This window comes from Rattus norvegicus, chromosome 1, assembly GCF_021556685.1.
Source record: "Rattus norvegicus strain SHRSP/BbbUtx chromosome 1, alternate assembly SHRSP_T2T, whole genome shotgun sequence".
Lineage (NCBI taxonomy): Eukaryota > Metazoa > Chordata > Mammalia > Rodentia > Muridae > Rattus > Rattus norvegicus.
Genome location: NC_141534.1, coordinates 14,551,336 through 14,571,156, shown reverse-complemented (window position 1 = coordinate 14,571,156; position 19,821 = coordinate 14,551,336). Strand labels below are relative to the sequence as shown.

The window sequence follows — 19,821 nt, the reverse complement described above, 5'->3', positions numbered from 1 at the left end:
ATAAATTTGACTGATAAATTATAGTTTATTGAGTCCTGATTTCACCGGTTAGAAGGAAGTGTAGGCAGAGTGCGTGGCAGGGAGCCGCGATAGACCAGCCCCATGCTGGACTTCTAGAGCCCCGATTTTCCTGGGTAGCTGGAACCAGAGAGTTCGCAGCTGGTAGAGAGCCACTGGAAGAGATACTATCCAGGGATAAATTATAGTTAGTTCCATATGGCCCCATGGATACCAGAACTAACTCTAAGGACCAGAGTGCCAAGGTGCCACGCTGGAATGGCTCTCAGACTGCCTGGGTCTGAGAGCGCTTGGGGTCAGCGTGGAGCCGCTGAGATAAAAGTGCCCCGCGGCGCCATGTGGCCCTTTGGGTGCCGGCGCTAGTGCTGGATAAAAGCAACCAATTTTACAATATTTACTGAAACATCTTAAGCATCTGTTTTATCATTCTGAGGTTCAGCTTTCTTATCAGTAAGACAGGAGCAATCATTATAACACGTGTATGAAATTAGCCAAAATAATTCATGAGATATAACCAACCATCCCCAACCATTTCCTGGCCCAGTCATCTTTCCTGGTCCTTAGTATCAGTTTTGACTTCCTTTACTGTTGGGCAGACAACCTGGGGCTGTAGAGAGATGCTGCTTATTGTCAGCCTTCTGCTATCCGTCCTTTGGTTATGTTTCTTCTGTCCTGGTTGTAGCAGAGACCACGGGGTTTTGACACGTCACTCTGTCTGGACAGGCTTACCAGGTCTTTTTCTGACTTTCAAGAACCCTTTACTCATGTGGGCCACAGCAATGGGTTCACAGCCTTTCTCTTGTTCACCCTCTTTATTTACTGGGAAACCTGTGTCTACTAATTAGAGATCAGTGATAATACAAAAATTCTGACCTGCACTGGGACACACATGTTCTTGTGCTGATGTACATGAAGACTCATGCATGAACATTGCACAAACACACACACACACACACACACACACACGCACACGCACAGGCACACACATGGGGGTGGGGAGGAGAGATCATTCATGGAGGAAGGAGGATAGTTTAAAGCAAAGAAATCATTAGTATAGGACTTCACAGACAGCCTGTGACAATTGTCTTAGTTGGTGTTCTGTTGCTGTAAAGAGACATTATGTCTAAGGTCACTCTTACAGAGCATTTAATTGGGAGTTGGTTCACAGTTTAAGGAGGTCAGTCCATGATCATCCTGGTAGGAAGCAAACAAGCATGGTGTCGGAGAGCCGTAGCTGAGAGCTTTACATCCCTGTCTACGGATCTACAGGCAGCAATCGGAGTGGCATGGGGAGGGGAAGGAAAGGGGGTAAGGGAGAGGGAAAGAAAGAGAGCTTGTATTCTAGGGCCTAGGGTGTGAGCTTTTGAAACCTCAAAGCCCACTGTCACCCCCATGGCACTCCTCCTCCAACAGAGACCTACCTACTCCAACACAGACACACTTCCTAATTCTTTGAAACAGTTCCTCAGCTTGAGACCAGGCATGCAAATGTATGAACCCATAGGGGTCATTCTCATTCTAACCACCATACAAACATAGTCCTATATTTTAACCCTGTCTCTCCTTTCTCCCCTCATGTCTTGCTGAGTCTAGGTTTTACTGTGCATCACCTACACCCCGACATTTGACATGAATGGGAGTGCCGTACTGAAGATCGCAGAGGTGAGTATAGAATGTTTGTGCCTGATGCTCACCGCCCGCCCCTTTCCCTCTGACTAAAGGGAATACCTGACTAGATCTGAGTAGCAGCAGAAAGACTCTCTGATGACTGTGGGGAGTTCCTGCTGGTTTACTTTGTGGGAACATGTTGTGTAGCTGGTTGGCCAGCCTTATTCCTGACTTATTCCAGCAGGTCTCGGGGTTCTGCATGCTTGAGTTTACTTCACTTGAGTAATTGCAAAGCATTTTCTGCTTTAAAGTCATTTTTAAGAAAGTCTGAGATTAACAACAGCATTTATTGATTCAGTTCTGTCTATCTCACAAGCCCCGAGAAATGCATCTCGTAACTCTCACTAAAACGGCCCCTCTTTCCCATCAGTGCTGTGTATTGGAGTCACATGTTCCTTCCAGCACATTCTAAAATGTATCCAGCAGAAAAGCTGACTCCTTGAATGTCTGGCATGTGCCTTAGCTTCTGGAAACACAAACCTTTCAGAGCTTACTTAGAATAGTTTTCCTTTCGTTCCTTGAAAAGAATATTTTTAATATTTGGTTATTCTGGTAGGAGTACATGTTCAGACCACAAAGTCTGGATGCTTTTCTGTATTCTGAAATCGTGCAGAAGCATTCTACCAGTGAGCTACATTTCCAGTTTAGACTGTGTGGAAAATGTCCAGGGCTGTCAAAGGAGAAGTTGCAATTAACTAGTTGGCCTGCAATATACCATGAGGCAGCTTTCAATCATGGATCTGTAGAGATGGGCAAACAGTTTTCTTTGGGACATTTATGTGTTTCAGTGTCTATAAGCAATGAAATAGCGTTGTTACCAGAATTGTTTTTTACTGAATTTTAAGAGATATAGTGAAAGGTCTTCTTATTTGAGAATTCATTTGTTCATTTGTTATAGGGTAGTGAAGTTTCTAAAGTTAGCAAATGTAGAGGAATTTTAATTAAGCAGCAGGGCTGCTCTAACAAGGGATCACATTCAAAGACGTAGGTCTCTGTGATGTGGTTGGAATACAGGCATACCCTTAGTAAGCCCAAACAATGTCATCTAATTGAGGGGCAGACAAAGTGATGGCGTCAGAGAAAGATTTGACAGAATGAGTCGGAGACAGGATATCCCCAACTCTCGGGAGAACAGACAGGAAAGAGAGGTTACTTAAGAGCATGCAAAGAGAATCAGTTCACTTGGAGAGTTTAGTTAGTGCAGTTCCATTCAGTTCTGTTTGGTTAGTGTAATTAGAGAAGTCAGTGCAGCTCAGTTTGTGGAGTTCAGAGGCAGTTTTTCCAAGTAGAGCAATACAGTCAGAAACTGAGAGAACCCAATTTGAATCCGTCAGTTTGGAGAGGAGTGTGAGTCAGGACAGCTGACTTGAACCAACCAGCCAGAGTTCAGAAAGATCTAGGGTGACTTTATTCAGCAATAAGTCTCAGAGGCTGAAACATGCTAGACCTGTGTTAGCAGATGTAGCCTAGAAGCTGAAGCCTTCAAGGTCTGGGCTTGCAGATTAGATTGTAGAAGCTTCCAGACCTAGGCTGAGGGATAGTTACATTAAAAACACTCTGGAATCAGCCCAAGCTGTGGGTTTGTAAAGCTTAGGTATGGCTCTCATCTCATCCCATCATCTGAGGGGGAAAGAAGCAACCTTTACAAGCAAGAAGATGTGTTAGTATTCAGGAGGTCGTTAGCCATTTGCCAGCTGAAGGAAGATAGAGAAGCGACTCTTGTCAATGGAACCCAGGAAGGGAGCAACAGTACCTTTGAGAAGGGAAGACTGCAGGGGAGCTCCATTCTGTTTCAGGGAGGAGGAGGTCACCTTACTCATCCTCGTGGAAATCTGGTGCTCATTGAGAGAAGATTCTGAAAGTCAGAAAGAGACCCAGCAGCCATGTGCAGATAGAGTGATTCATTAAACTCAGAAGTGCCTATCAAAATCAGAAAAGGAGAAATAACCGAAAGGAAAAAGGGTTAGGCTAAGACTGGTGTAAGGTAAAGGTCCTTAAGGTTAATGGTAGATGAACGTGCTAGGAGCCTCCCTGTTTGGTGTGGATCCTGCCTCTCACATCCGAGAAGGGTTCCTTGACCTTCTCACTCTGTCCCTTGTGTATCACAATTACTCCATTTCTAGCATGGATGTTCCAGTTAGATTTAATACCCACATTCCACACAAATGGTTGTGAGTGTGAGTCCAGTCCCAGAGTATGCAGTGTTCACCACTGTCTTTCTAAAACGTTTTAGGGAAACAACTTAGGAAAAATAAAACCAGCTCTGTAAGTCACATGAAACTCCTCTGGTGGAAAGGAAGCCAACTGTCCTTTGCCCTCTCGTTGTGGTAGACAGTGATGGCACTTACTCGGAAACTTGTCGATCAGGAAGTAAGACGTGTACTGAAGTATGAAAAATGAGGCTATTTCCTGGAGGTACTATTGAAACCATGTAAGGATCATTAAGCTTTTAAAATAAATATAAAAGCAACTTTGATTGGTTTCTATTCCCTCACAAACATCATGACCAAGAAGCAAGCTGGGGAGGAAAGGGTTTATTCAGCTTACACTTCCACATCGCTGTTCATCACCAAAGGAAGTCAGGACTGGAACTCAAGCAGGTCAGGAAGCAGGAGCTGATGCAGAGGCCATGGAGGGATGTTTCTTACTGGCTTGCTTCCTCTGGCTTCCTCATCTTTCTTTCTTATAGAACCCACGACCACCAGCCCAGGGATGGCACCACCCACAATGGCCTGGGTCCTCCCACCTCGATCACTAGTTGAGAAAATGCCTTAAAGCTGGATCTCATGAAGGCATTTCCACAGCTGAGGCTCCTTTTTCTGTGATAACTCCAGCTTGTGTCAAGTTGACACACAAAACCAGCCAGTACAATTGGTGTCTAACACAAATTTGCCTAATTAACCTCTAGTAAGAAAGTTTTCCAAAAGCATACCTTCTGTGTTATAAGAGGATTTTTTTAAAAAAAATTCATCAGATTTGTTAAATGAGCAATTACAAAATAAGCAAACATTAACCATTCAGTTTCAAGAACCGTCATTACTAGACCTCCACATTGGTACATAGTCCTGATGGGGCAAGGTTCAGCCATAGGCTTCTCTTAGCATTATGCACAGGTTAGGAGACATGTTGAGTTTTCCAAAGACAGTCACTCTCTTCATATAGAGGAAGGATGGGGGGTATAGAAATTGCCAAAGAAGGTCTTTAATAAAGAAAAAGGTCAAATCATAGCCAAAAGCAGTCTAAGGCTGATTTGAAAATAAGTTAATGACAGTATCCTACTGGAGAGATTTGAGAACTGTCTCCATGCCTGCTGAAGATTCCTCTATAAAAATTCTCAATAGCCGAAACCTTGGCTATTCTCTTCTATTTGCTGGTTTGATCTTAGATTCCTAGAAACGTCTGGTAAATACCCTCACCCCAACCCCTAGCAAGCCTGTTGGGCTCAGGAAAATGTTTTAGAATCATTGTTTTGGGGTTTTGATTTTTAACATTCTTATTTCCAGGGACTTCTCTTCTGACCACCCATCTGTCTTTTCCAAAACACTGATTAATAAAAGCTATCCATCATCAAGCCCCCAGAGTGCGGCTCTATGTCTTCATTTCCCTTTACTCTCTACTATACTCTGGCTAAGAACCACAAAGAACCATATCCTCCCAGATCACAGGCCTCCAGCTACTCACCAGAGACTCCCTCCCCCACCTCCCAATTTCCATTCACACTCCCAGCCCTCTCCCAACCCACCCCCACACCTGATTGCCATTCCCAATGCTCCTCTCCTCATGCCCCTGTCCCCCCAGTTCCCTCTCTCCATCTACCTCCAATGACTATTGAGTTTCCCCCTAAGTGAAATCCATGCATCCTCCCTTGGACTTCCTTATTACCCAGTTTCTTTTGGCCTGTGAGTTGTAGCATGATTGTCCTGTACTTTCCGGCTAATGTGCACTTAGAAGTGAGTGCGTACCATACATGTCTTTCTGGCTCTCAAGATGATAGTCTCAAGTTCCATTTGCCTGCAAAATTCATGACGTCTTTGTTTTTCCTCTGTATAGTTGTACCATATTTTCTTTAATCATTCTTCAGTTGGGGGTGGGGGACATCTAGCTTGTTTCCAGTTTCTGGCTGTTACAGATAAAGCTGCTGTGAACATAATTGAGCACTCGTCCTTGGTGGTATGGTGGGGCATCTGTTGGGTATATGCCCAGGAGTGGTATAGCTGGGTCTTGAGGTAGAACCATTTCCAGTTTCCTGAGACACCGCTAAATTGATTTCCAAAGTGGTTGTACCGGTTTGCATGTGCCTATCCATTCCAGGTGTCCATCTGTGAGGAAGGAGGCTTCTTTCATAAACAGTAAGAAATGGCCCGGCAACTGATCAATCACCATGATCATCATCGTTCAGCTTAGGCTCGCAGTGATCATCAAAAGTTCTCCAGTTCTCTATGATCAATGAGGATTGACAGTCTTCTCTCGAAGGGCCATTGCTTCCTAATAGTTTAGTCTCTTATCCTATGTCATCGTTATAACTTGTTTTTTCATTCGTCTCATTTATTTTTTTAGTTAGAAATGCAGCAGCTCTGTTCGGCGTAGAACTAATGACTCGGTAGCTTTCATACTTGCTTTTTGGGTGCAGAAAGGTCATTAACACCATCATAGAGGAAACAGAAAGTTGCGATTAGAGCAGAACGAAGTGAAAGATCTGTGTACTTTCCGATGCTAAGCAAATTTCTCTCCAAACATCTGCTTCAAAATTTGCATTTATTTTGGCCAAAACGTAGTACTGTGTACCTCAGTGCTACTTCACGTAGTGATTTGATGCTACATTTCCCCTGTTACTGTTATCCCCCCTCCTTAGCCAATGACAAAGATTCTATGGTTTGTGCTCATTTGCACACTTGTATGGCCTGGCTCTTTTTCTCCTTTGAGAGCTCGTTTTGTATCATTGATATCTATGACTTTTGCTATCAGTTATGATTAGCATGTCATAAACCTGAATGTCCACACATACGTGGAATGATTAAAACGTTCGTTATGGCTCTCCTCACTGCCCTGTGTCTCCCTGCATTCCCTGGTGATCGGGGCGGGGGGCGGAGGGGGGCTGTGGTTTTTTACAAGGTATTTCAATTGGTACGGACTTGAGGCTTTTTAACTTCTAAATGACAGATGCAAAGGGGAAGGGACTGCTACAGGAGAATGATACTGGGGCAGGGAAGAAGCCACAGGTCCTCTACAGAAGCTCAGCTTGCCTTCAGGCTTGGCGTCCTCTTGACTTGTTTTTCTTCCCACTGTGCTCATTTTACTTCTGCCTTGGAGCAAAAGAAGTTGAGCATTTATGCAACTTTAAAATAAACTCTAGTGTTGAAGACAGTGATCGAGTTTAAAAATATAGACCTTATTTCCACTAACTAGTTTAACAACTCATCATTATAGAAAGCTTAAGAAACTTTCTTAAAAACGTTTTTTGGCCATGCCAGGCTTAGATGCAATTCACTATGGTGATAGTCACAGTTACCCACTCATTACCCTCTCAGAATAGCAGGTAAATTAATTCATTCTAACCACCTAAATCGAGAGGTGTCAGAAAGAGATAAGCCTGTCTATGTGTAACGATATGTCTATTTGTCATATTTAATATTATATTCCTAAATTTGGCAGAATAAGCATCTGAAGTCAATAGTTTTTTCTCACTGAGTAAATGGGTTCATCATTTCCCTTAATAAAATGCATGTTGTGATAAGTTAGGACCAGTGTCATCCCTGAAATATTAATAACTAAAAACAGCGTGACGTTCACACTCAAAAAGATACATTTGATACTTGCAAAGTTTTTCTTTGCTTATAACTTTGTGCTATAGAAAGTAAGATTTTTTTTTCCATAGATGCTTTCATTCACGGGTTTCAAGGGGCTCACATAATATTTTAAGGGAGGTTGGCTCCTGTGTGTGGCCCAGAGTTCAGAACTTTAAGTATATTGTTGAACTGTTCTTTCAAATGCTGTGCTTTAATAGTCCTCGTCGAGGCTGGAGAGATGGCTCAGCCATTAAAGGCTAGGCCCTCAACAAAACTATTTTAAAATCTGTTTAAAATCTAATTTAAAACTGTTTAAAATCTTATTTTAAACAGCAAAAGTTACAAAGATTTCCCAAAAAATGTCAGATACAAAGAAAACTATTTAAGACTATTAAATTATGAAATACGAATGGTATTTGCATGTCTAAATAGACTACAGAGAAATTGGCTTCATCAAAATGCAACACTGTACACAGTTATAAGTATTTTAGAGTTTTGAAGTTTTTCATCACATCTCAAAGGATAAGCTCTGGAGGCCACGGCTCCAAAAAGCTCATATAAACTACTGTAAACATGAATCCATTATAATCTATAATTATTTGAAGACATGGGAACATACTTTAATATCAGCACTCAGGAAGCAAGTCAGAGCTTTGTGAGTTTAAGGCCAGCCTGTTCTGCATAGTGAGTTCTAGACCAGCCGAGGCTACTTAATGAGACTTGTCTCGAAACAAACAAAACAAAATTGTTTCTATTTTTTAAAATAGGAATCCTATCTAGAAGCAATCCATCTAGACTCATATCCAAATCTAGTGTTGAGTTTCCAATGTCTCTCATGAAGTATTAAGGGTATGAATTAAACTAAAAAATGTTTATCTTGTATAGCTAAGGGTTGGTAAATGCTAGAGCCCTGTTTGCCCAAGACAAGTAAAGCCTGGGTTCCATCCCAATGTTGAAAAATAATAATAAAAAAAATGTGCTTTTGGTTAAATGTATTAAAAGACAATTATAGTGTGGCTTACCAAGAAACTCTCATACCTTGAGTAATAGCAACAAATGTTAAAATATTCTCTCCCTCCTCCCCTCCCCTCTCTCCCCCTCCTCCCCTCCCCTCTCTCCCCCTCCTCCCTCCTCTCTCTCCCCCTCCTCCCCTCTCTCTTCCTCTCCTCCCTCCTCTCTTCCTCTCCTCCCTCCTCTCTCTGCTTCCTTCCTCCTCTCTCTCCCCCACCTCCCTCCTCTCTCTCCCCCTCCTCCCTCCTCTCTCTCCTCCCTTCTCTCTCCTCTCTCTTATCAGGTATTGGCCATCTAAATAGAATTTCCATTTTTATTAGAGCCCTTCAGGAACTGTTCCTAACAGAATAATTTCAGTGTATTTGGTTCTCTTTCTGTTTTTCTGTTTCCCTCTTCATTAAAGGACAGGTGACTTATGGAGAGGGAAAGAAGAAAGCAAAATGTAAGCAGGCATCCATTGCTAGGCCCACCCTTGCAGCTTCAAGAATCAGAGTTCATGAACCCTTGAAAGCTATTGCATGGCATTCAGAGTCATGATAAAGTAGAATATTACCTCCCTGCTCCAAATCTGGGATTTTTCCATAACTAGCCACCAACAAGCCTTTTTAGATTCTACCAGCCATTCAGACGCACAGATCTCAGAATATCTTGTCTGGCGTGTTCCCTCAACAGGACACCTGACTGACAGAAAACAAGTGGGATAGCAACACTATGTATGTTTTCCTCACAGTAGTCCAGGTGGCTCTCTGGTTCTCAGCAGTGTGACACAGGAAGTGTCACCCCATGAGCACAGGGTCGCCCTTGCTTCGGAGCTCCCCATCCCCAGTAGAAGCCACTATCTGTGGGCAGAGCGTCACCCTCAGAGCACACGCCCTGTAACAGAGCTTTCTGCTTGTAGAGAAGCCCAAGCCTGTGGCTTCCTACCTGACAGTCTGAGTTGAACCACAGATTCCCCAAGGCAGGTACACACTGTTTCAACCTTTGTCACTGTTCTGAGAACACAGCAACAGTCAACACACATCCAAACTCATTATATAGCCTTGAGGCTTCCTGTGCATTCTCCAGTCACCTGGGTTTCTCTTAGAATTGTGTGTTTCACAGCCACCCCCCACCCCTGCCCTGCAGATGTATATGCCCCTGTGAAACTCAGAAACGTGACCTTGTTGAGAGTAGTAACGATCGGGGAAGGATTTCCATTAATGTTCAAAAGCAAATCTCCAGAGGTTTTAGATATGGCAAGATTTTTTTTTTTTTATTCATAAGCAGTTGAAAGTCTAGATGACTTTCCATTTCGGGATTTGGAGGTAGGAACAGGATGGCCCTGAGTTCAAGGCCAGTCTCAGTTGTAAGAAAGCAAGAGCTTGTTTATCACTGGGAGGGGAGCCTCTTGGTCCTGTAGAAGCTCGATGACCCAGGGTAGGGGAATGCCGGGGAGGAGTGGGAGGGCGGGCAGGCGGGTGGGAGAGCACTCTCACAGAGGCAGAGGGATGGGGGAGGGGGATAGGGAGTTAGGGGAGGGGAAACAGGGAAGGGGGATAACATTTGAAATGTCAATAAATAAAATAACCAATAATAATAATAATAATAATAATAATAATAATAATAATAATAATAACAACAACAACAACAACAACAACAACCCTTTAAAGTGCCGGTATCCTCTCTGGCTAATGCCAAGATTGTCTGTGGTAAATGGATGTCTAGAGTGCATGCGTTACTCTCGTTCCCTCACCAGGTGTGCATCGAGACGTACACATGCAGCTGTCACCAGCGCAGTATCAACACTGCCGTGCGTGCCACTCTCAGCCAGATGTTGGGTGACCTGACGCTACAGTTACGGCAGAGACAGGAGAACACGGTGAGCTTCCCGTGCTGCACGTGTGACACTTACGTCCCTGCATGCCGTATGTCCCAGGCCCGCAGCCCCTCCTACCGTAGCCACTTCCCATTGAAGACGCTGGGAAAGCTTTTTATTAGACCGTTCATTTATACAAATGGAGATATTTAGAAATTTGCTCATTTTTGCCCCCAAAGTATGGAGCACCCTTCTGGGTTTTTGTAACAAAATATAGTAAAATTTTGGTCGTTGTTTTAAGTTTTTACTTTTCCTTCGTAAAAATCAGTTATTGAAATGGTTTTTCCATTGAGTATTTTCATTAAAAATATTATGTAGGGGACCAGAGAAATGGCTCAACAACTAGGTGTTCCTCTTCGAGAGGACCTAGCTTTAATTTCCAGCACCTACATGGCAGCTCACAGCTGCCTATAACTGCTGTACCTGGGGATCCAGTGACTTCTCCTGGCCTCTCAAGTACCTGCCACATACGTGCTGGACAAACATACACGCAGGCAAAAGACCCACATTCACAACATAATTTTAAAATAATTAAAGGCATATGACAGTAGTAAACTTGTAAAGAAAAGCAAGCCATAAAGTTAATGAGCTATTCATGAAGGAAATGGTTAAACCCTGAGCTCTGACTCCCAGACTGCACTTCCCACCCTCAGGTGCTTTGGAAGCCAGTGCAGACAGGCAGCAATACTTAAAAGGACATCTTCTTTTGTGTGCTGTACCCAAAGCCCAAGATTCTGATAAAAATTGTTATTCTAAGATCTCACTGTTAACTTTAGCCAACCCCTTGTTGAAAGTGATCTCATTTATACTATGATTCTGGGTATGATGAGTATAGGAATATTAACTCAAAAGAAAACATAGTAGGAGAAAAGAAGTAATTTAAGATGTTAAAAATTCTAAAATAATGCCTCATTTCATCCTTCCTAACTAATAACACAGTTGAATATTCTAATATTGATAATACCTAATATTGTTAAATAAGACATATAAATGCAATGTTTCAAGCTCCCAATCGTGCTCATTTAATCCTAATTTTGGAATTGTAAGTAGAGGACAGTCATAATAACATTTTGGGCAAGGATCTTCTATACCTGTGCTGGATGGGGCCGTATAGCCTACCCGTACAGTACAGTAAATCATTTTGGGTTTGTGCATATAATTTATGTCTCACATTGACAAAAATCATGTAGCAGTGACATTTTCAGAGTATACCCCTTTCATTAAATGGCACATAACTATATTAGGTGTAAACTCTGTGCTTCAGCCATCTAGTGCTGAGGCTTCCACTGGGATGGACCAGATACAGCTCAGGAGGGCTGGTTGTGTACTGAAGAGGCCGTATGTCTCCAGTCTGGGTTGTATGCGTCCAGTCAGCCTGCCGGTCCTACTCATCGCTGACTGTCTAGACTCACCCAGTCAAAGGCAAGACCCAAAATCAAGTGGGAAATCGCCCTTCTCTGTGACTTCCTTTTTCTTACTCGGGCATTTCTTTAGAGATTGATTGCCTGTCCCAGAAAAGAAATGAAATTCTCAGGGTGGTAACATTTGAAGCATTTGTGATGTCTTATAGAGGAATCTGTCAGTTTTCCCACCTAAAAAAAATCAAGATTTTTCCCCCCAAAAGCTGTTAAAGGAGAGTGCCTATCAGAGCGATGAGCTTTCCTCTAAGGAAGTTGCATGGTCTCCTGGAGGACGCTCAGGACTACCTGAGAAGAATGTATATGTTCATCGCTGGAAAGACTTCCTAGGCCAACTCAGGATGAGGAAGGTCTGGATACAGCAGAAAGACAATATATAAGGGGGATGCAAAGGCGTTAGAATACAGAACAGCTTCTACATAATGTGTGCAGGCTTTACCCCTTTCCCCAAACAAACCCCAGTTCTGATTTTGTATTCTTAGAAACGCTGAGTCATTATCTCACCTCATTACTGAATTATTTAAATGACCAAATCCACTGCTGAATTGTAAGCTGCCGATTTTTCAAAGCGAAATCGCCATGTATAAATATTTGGTGGCCGGGCTTTAGACACACCTCTAGCTTTAAAATGTAACTGCGAAGCCCTCTCTTGGCAGTTGTTTTTTGGAGACACTGACGTAAAAATCTCACAGAATCTGTTGTGGAAGCAGCTGAATTTGCAAATTTTGAATCCCAAATAGTAGACATACGCACCTGTAGTGAGTCTTGAAAAGGCAGCGCCCTGCGGTGATTGACATGCCTGGTAGTACGTTGGCATGACAGTGCCCCCCTTATCAACCAAATCTTGCTACAGAGAGATAGGGATCCTGAGTCACCTCCTTCCCTTCCTCAGGTCTGTAGTTCCTGAATTATGTCGGCCATGAAAACATGAGCCATCTTAAGCATTAGCCTCTTTCACTTCCTGCCTTCCCTCGGTGACACTGCTGCTCAAACAGTTCTGAGTCTACCCAGCAACTGCTTGTCAGTTTCAGGTTAATACGTCCTCCCCTTAAACTGGAAGGTAGTGAGTGCTTGGTTCATTTTTGAACCTGTATTTCAAAGTCCATCAAGGATGGTTCTTCTTCTGACAGAGCCTAGATCTGTTAGGGCGAAACATAGTGCATCCTGTCGCCTTGAGATGAATTATATTGTCTGTGTCTTCAAGTACACACTGCCACAAGCTGTCGCCCAGCCATAAAAGTGCACGGTGGGGTTTAACTTTCCAAGTGTTTCAACTCTGAAGCAGTTTATTTTGGAGATGGGCACACTCAGTCCTTCCCATTAAGGTCACGGGCAATGAGATGCTTCTAGCCCGCTTGGGTAAGACATCTGAAACCAGAGTGCTCAGAATGCCATTTTGTTTCCTGGAACATTGCATTGTGGGGAATTTTCTTACCCAAATCTTCTGATTGTTTCTGTGTGTCTTTCTCACTAGATAATTGAAAACCCAGATGCCCCACAGGGATTCCGCAGTCAAGGTATTGGGATTAGATTTTTTACTAGGCCTTTTTAAATGGGTGGGGGGGTCTAAGAACCACCTAATTGGTACAACTGAAGGTTTAAAGATGGCCCACGCTTTGTTTGGCTTTGCATTCTATTATCTAACCAGCAACTGCCTTCCTTCTGTTCCCACACCTTCCTGTGCCAACTGTGCAGGCTGAATTAACAGATCACATCCCTCCCATTTGGAGACTTAACTGTGGAAGAACTTTACTTCTAAGAAAAACAGCCTCGTGTTTTCTCCCTGGGCTGTATTTTGTGTATTTCACATTTAAAGGGTTCCGTTCTATTCTTCTCCTCCCTATGATTGTTCTGAAGGCCTAAAAGAGACCTCACATCTAAAACTCACCAAAACCCATCTAGAGCACAGGATGGGAAGGAGATTGAGGGAAACCACAATGTCTACCAGTGTCTAATGCTTAACATCTCCTCTGTTTTGAAGGCTTAACAGTAGAGGCGCTTTGCGATGACGTTGTCTCTGTCCTTGCTGTTCTGTGTGAGAAGCTACAAGCCTCCATAAAGTAAGTCCCCTTCTGTCCTGGCTGGTATCCAACAGTGGTTCAACTTAAAACAACTTCTATCTACAGCATCGTTGACGTTATATCGTGTCTATCTGAACAGTAGTTCCTTCCCACCTGTTGTAAATGTCACTTATATTTCCTCAGATGAAGGGATGAGATGACAGATAAACAAAGAGTGGTTTGATCTCTGTTCCAACCATCTGCAGGCTTAGACCTGGAGACCTCTAGCCTCCATGCAATCTAATCTTCCAAGACAGCTGATTAAGTCTGATTTTCTCTCAACTTTTGACTGTATTGCTCTGCTTGGCCTCGTACTAACTTTGGCAATCTGTTCTCATCTTCTGGCTCCTTATCCCTCTGTCTTCACTTGTGTCTAGCGTGTTCTTTTTGTAACCTGTCTCCGCAAACCTGCCATGCATACATACACACCACATACCACACCACCACTCCTTTTCCCTCCTCCACCGCTCTTACGTAGCTTCTCTTCCTCTGCTGTTCACGTGTAAATTGAGCATATCACATCTCTGACTCACTCTCAAATCTTTCTCTGGTCTGTCACTTTTGTCTGCCCCTCGATTAGACGTCATGTTTCAAACACGGCTGTTTCTTTCTACAAACTAACCTTACCTTCATTGTTAGGGATTAAAGGTGTACAGAAGGGCAGGTCTATATTCCCGCCAGCTCATGCTGTAATCCACAATATGTCTGCATTCTTAGGATGTGATCCCTCGCCAGGCCGGTGCCGTGCTTCATAGTTTTGATAAGTAGTGCATTATCTTGGGATTTTGAGGAAACTCCCCTGGTCATAGGCCCGCCTCTGTCGTTTGTTTGCTTGTGGTCTCTGCCAATCATCTCAGTGAAGGAGAAGGGGGTGGAGTTGCTGCAGAAGTTGAGCGCCAAATGCTTAGAGTAGCTGAGGCAGCTTGCATGCCTCTGTCAACATCCAGTGTTCATATCTTCATCCTTAGGAAGTGCTCATGTTTGTGTGGTCTCTTCCGACTCAATTTCCTTAATTTCTTCTTTTTTATTAGCTAAATCAGACATTTCCTTTGTCTTTTAAATGGCTTTTTTTCTATGAGATTCTAATGGGTAGTATTTCTCCTTACAGTCATTTTCAGGACAGGACCCCAGGTACACCTCCCAGGGCGTAGGCTCGGTAAGGACATGTGATTGTGGTATCCTCAGTCTCTGGGGGATTCTGAAAATATATTGAGGTATTCAGCATAACTCACAGGCCTTGGAGATGTACTATTATTAGAGTTCTATATTAGACAAGCTGAGTTGCATGGTCCCCCTTCAGCTCATGAGTTTTTCAGAGGATAATTGGGCTTAGAGTGGTATGTGATTTACTCGTAGTCTGTCATCTGTCACTTTATCCCAGTCTCCCTCTCTAAAGAATGTCAGACGGGAGTCTGTACCAAAGAAGGCATGGAGTCACTAAGGCCAGCCAGAGTGGCCATATCAAGTTTCTAATTCTACTCCATCTCTTATATAAGTGCTTGCCGCCTTCTCTTAGTTTCTAATTAAATTCAAATCTGAATAAAAAGATAGCAAACATTTGGAGAAAAAAAATTTAAACCCGATACTGAGAACTACAGAGATCCTGAAAATGCCACTAATTATCTTCCCAGGAGGCGCCCTCCCTGTCCGGGCGGCTGCTCAGCCTGTACGGCCCAGCTGACAATTGCTGAGAATTGTCCTGCTTGGATCGTATAACTGGGGAGAAGTCAGCAATGAGCAGGCAGTGAGTCTACCAGTAGATATAGTCTGCCAACTATGAAATGCTCTCCCGAAACACCAGGAAGAGTAGTCCCCAGCCCTTCCAGGAGGCAGCATACCTCCCACTCCTACATTTTGGAAAGCTTAGCTAGGTTCTAGGCTCCTTCCCACTCCACAGGTCCAAGTGTTTGCCTCTTTGCGAGTATACAAGCCTGAAAGGAATGGTACACTGTGCACTTGTTCTGCGGTCTCTAAGTAAGGAACATGCGCAGAAGATACTTCGGTTTTCCGTGGCTCCATTTAATGATCATAAATCCCCAATCTCCAGACTGCTGCATCCCACATTTAAGCTGTCATAAGATCTCCCAGGAGCCTACTTACTTGATGTAAGGAGCCAGTTTACTTGGCAATATATTCCTGTCAATGGTGCTGATGCCTGGGGCCTGCAGCATCCCAGCAGGCTTTGCAACTACTCACAATAACCCCAATAACTCCTTAATGTTCCCATCCTATACTATATCTGATGACTTCAGAAATTGAGAATCTGTATTTTCTGTTTGCTTTAGTCGTATGATGCTAGACTACCGGCTTGAGGAAGAGGTGTTTTTGCAGTGGGACATTGAATCTTCTTAAAAAGGAGCCCAGTTCATAGTTGTAACTGTTAACCTGAGACACAATCAAGTTGATCCTTCCAGAATTGTCTTTTCAATGAACCTTGTGATTGACAGCATGGTTCTGCTGTCTAACCCTCTCCAGTCTATCCAAGCAAGATCATTGCCTGGACAGATAGCACAGTCTACAGGTCCCACACCCATCTGGCATCTGGGTTCCATGTAGCTCAGACCAGCCCTGAATCTTTTTCACAGCTGAAAATGTGCTTGTACTCCAGTTCTTCCTGCCTCTACTCCCCAAATGCTAGGATTACAAGCATGAACCACACCGTGCTTGCCTTCCAGCTCCACTCTTTTACAGACATGATCCTCACATCCTGTCTTCACCCCCCCCCCCAAACCTTGCAGTCCAAACTCCTTCCTCCTCTACCCTCATTTGTCCACACCCTCTCTACAACTCCATGGCTGACATTTGCTTGGACTTCAGACCCTACAATGGCATCATGTCCTATCAAATTCCTCCCGGGGCCTTTGGGAAAGGGTGCTTCACTTATGCAGTACCGTGGAGATTTACATCCAGTGACTCATTTACAGCACTTGACATCAGCACTGTGTGCGTCTCCATCTCCCCCCACGACGAGGAGCTATTTTCAGAGCAGTGCAAAGGCAGGTGAAGCTTGTAGGAAAGAAAGACTAGAACTAAAAGTTTTTACTTGGCCAGCAAAAGATTAATGTTTCTTACCCTTCTTATTCCTCTGATCAAATAGTAATCATCACCTTCCTCTTGCCAAATGGTAATAATTTCTGTACCAACTGAGTCTTTGTACGCCGCCCCTCCATCCTCAGAGAGTGCACACACACAAAGTCAGTGCTCTCTTCCCAATGCGTTGATAGTAATCACGGAGTATGAGGGAAAAGATATTTTAGTCTGTGGGTTGGTGAGCTTTTTCTGTAACATCTCCCGATGGGCGTTTTTGTTTATGTTTTTTTTTTAATTTGGCTTTATAACCCCTTTAAAACTTAAACACAGCTTTAAATTCACAGCGTGTGGCCTCTGAGCTACAGTGTGCCAGCCAGTTTTAGACGCTGAAGTTGGTCTGAGGTGTTTTTCGCAGAGCTATCCCCCATCTCCGTCTCAGCCTGCCTTGCCTTGCAGCGACACAACCTTGTCAGCTTGGCAGGAGTATAGACTTCTAGTCTCCTGGGTACACAGGGGAGCTTCCTTTTCCCTCTTCCTAGCTTTCTGTGTCTAGTAATTTACTTTCACAGCCTGGCTTTCCCCTCCCTACCTCCTGTGTTAGGGGGTTACTTAACTATTGAGAACTTCTTTTCTGGCATTTATTTTGAAAACACCAGGAGCATCTGACTGTTATTTTTATTGGTAGATATCTCCTTTTGTGGATAGCCTACTCCATAAGGGATTATTGCATTATGTCTCTTTAGAATATGTGCACTTCAAGCAAATGTGTCTTTGAAAGTTAACTTCTCTCCATTCTCGTGAGTCTCACCACAAATTAGAAATTTAGCACCCTTTGGTAACACTGAGAGGAAACATAGGAATGCGCTCCCTATAGAGTCTCCTATTTCCTTATTAGATTATCAAGACAGCCCATGATGAGAAGTTTATGTGTGCATAAATATGAGGATGCAGAGATGACTCAGCAGTTAAAAGCTCTGACTGCTTGTCAGTTAGCCCAGGTTCGATTCCCAGCACCTCCATGGTGGCTAACAGATGTCTGTTAACACTTGTTACACACTGTCCACTTCCAGGGGTATCCAATACTGCCCTCTACCCTCTAAGGGCACAGAGTACACATGTGGTACATAGACATCCATACAAGCAAAATAGCCATACACAAATTAAAAACTTTAAAACATGTTTCCTCAATAATAAAGAAACATGAATCATTATTAGCTAATGTGATAATATGATGGGCCAAAGATGTTTTAACGTGCTTACTTAGCCTGTATGGGGCCCTGGGTTTAAAGCTCCAGGACAAAGAAGAAAGAGATAGGCGGGGAGAGATAGGGAAAGATGATGTTAATGGTTTCTTAGAAAGCTAAGCCACCAGCGATAATTAGCATTTCTGGCATATATAGGGTTTGGCTGACCTGTCACCCTCTGTCCCCATTTGTAACTGTGACAATGCACTGCTCTGATAGGAGATGTGGATATGACAGGCTGTGCGTGAGGTGCATCTAACAATGGCCCTTCTGTTTCACACTCTGTGGTTTGTCAAATACCCAGAAATAGTTCTCCAAAGTAAAGTTTATTAGTTTCCCCAAATCAGTCTAAGTCTGTAACTTGGTTAGAGCTGCCATGATGGGGTACCAAAGGCTGAGTGCCTTGAACCAGGGGAGCTGTTATATTCTAACTGCCCTAGAGACTGACATGTTCAAGATCAGGGTGGTTCTTCCAAGCCTTCAAGGGGTCTGGTCCACTCCTCCACCTCTACCTCCCCACTTGCTTAGTGGAAATCCTTCTCGCTGTCTCTTCATACAGTCCTCCCTCTATGCATGCTGTGGTGTCTATGGCTTTTCTTTCTGAGGGTTATTATGTCATATTGGATTAGGACCCGTGCGAATGCAGACACTTTAACTTTGCTCCTGCTCAGCTGCTGGGGGATTAGGACTTTATTCTCAAGGACAAAGCTCTGTGTGTAACACTTACCACTCCTCTTGGGTGGCGCCTAGCGTTACTCCAGGTTCTGCCGAGACGCTACCCTCTCATTTTGTCTTGTGTCTCGCCTGCCTTTGTGCTTCCACAGTGACAGCCAGCAGCTGCAGCTTCTGTACCTGGAATGCATTCTCTCCATACTCAGCAGCTCCTCTTCATCCATGTACCTGCACAGGGGCTTCACCGACCTCATCTGGTGAGCATGAACTCCTGATGCCCCCACAATTGGCCAAGGACTCCTGTAGCTGTGTCTCAGGCCCATCTATAGCCCCTGTGAACTTGCAATGGTTCCGTTCATGCATACGTGCCCTCCAGGTAGGAGAGTTGCTTTGTGTACACCAGCCCAAATCCATAGATGCACTAGTGGGTGTTATAACAAATATGCCTCCAGCAGCCGCTTCTGCCATGTATTTACTTCAATGGAATCACAAGTAACTCTGGCTCCTTGGTTTGCTCTAGAAGCGTATAAATATATCAGGAATATATGTGGGGCAAGAAATCCTAACCCCAAATTGGTCTCCATCTCCACAAGAGCGCTCATCACCTTGTCACGCACAGAGATTCCAGGAAGTGACAGGCCCAGCGGGCAGCCAGTTGGTAGGCCACAGATCCTGCTTTGTTGGCAGTGGGGAGCTGAGTGTTGGTATGGGGCTTGAAATTAATACCTAAATGAGAAATAATTCTGTTATTCAGTAAAATGAAACTTGATGGGGACACCTTTTAGCACTCAGTCCTATTTGTCCAAACACACACACACACACACACACACACACACACACACACACACAGGTGCATGTGTGCAGAGGAATGAATGGTCCTTGAATGCTTCTCTGGATGCTTCATTTAGTTAGCATTAAAGTGAGAAATGAGGAAGACTAGGTATACTGGGTATAACAAGGTCCAAATAAGGAACAGTAGTGATACCCGCTTTTCCTGGATATTTCTGTGACATCTATTTACCTTCCTGGCAGCACTCACATTTTATCACTTGGCTACTA

General features: G+C 43.7%; 1 protein-coding gene across 2 annotated transcripts in view; it reads left to right on the top strand.

The window, feature by feature from the left end:
• The window catches only part of Arfgef3 (ARFGEF family member 3), a 159,219-nt gene that overhangs the window by 60,611 nt on the left and 78,787 nt on the right, over positions 1-19,821 (top strand). For both annotated transcript variants that reach the window (XM_087655188.1, NM_001427849.1), the window contains 5 exon segments: positions 1,612-1,680; positions 10,219-10,341; positions 13,231-13,273; positions 13,738-13,816; positions 18,915-19,019. In XM_087655188.1, coding sequence (XP_087511314.1) covers positions 1,612-1,680; positions 10,219-10,341; positions 13,231-13,273; positions 13,738-13,816; positions 18,915-19,019 — 419 coding nt within the window.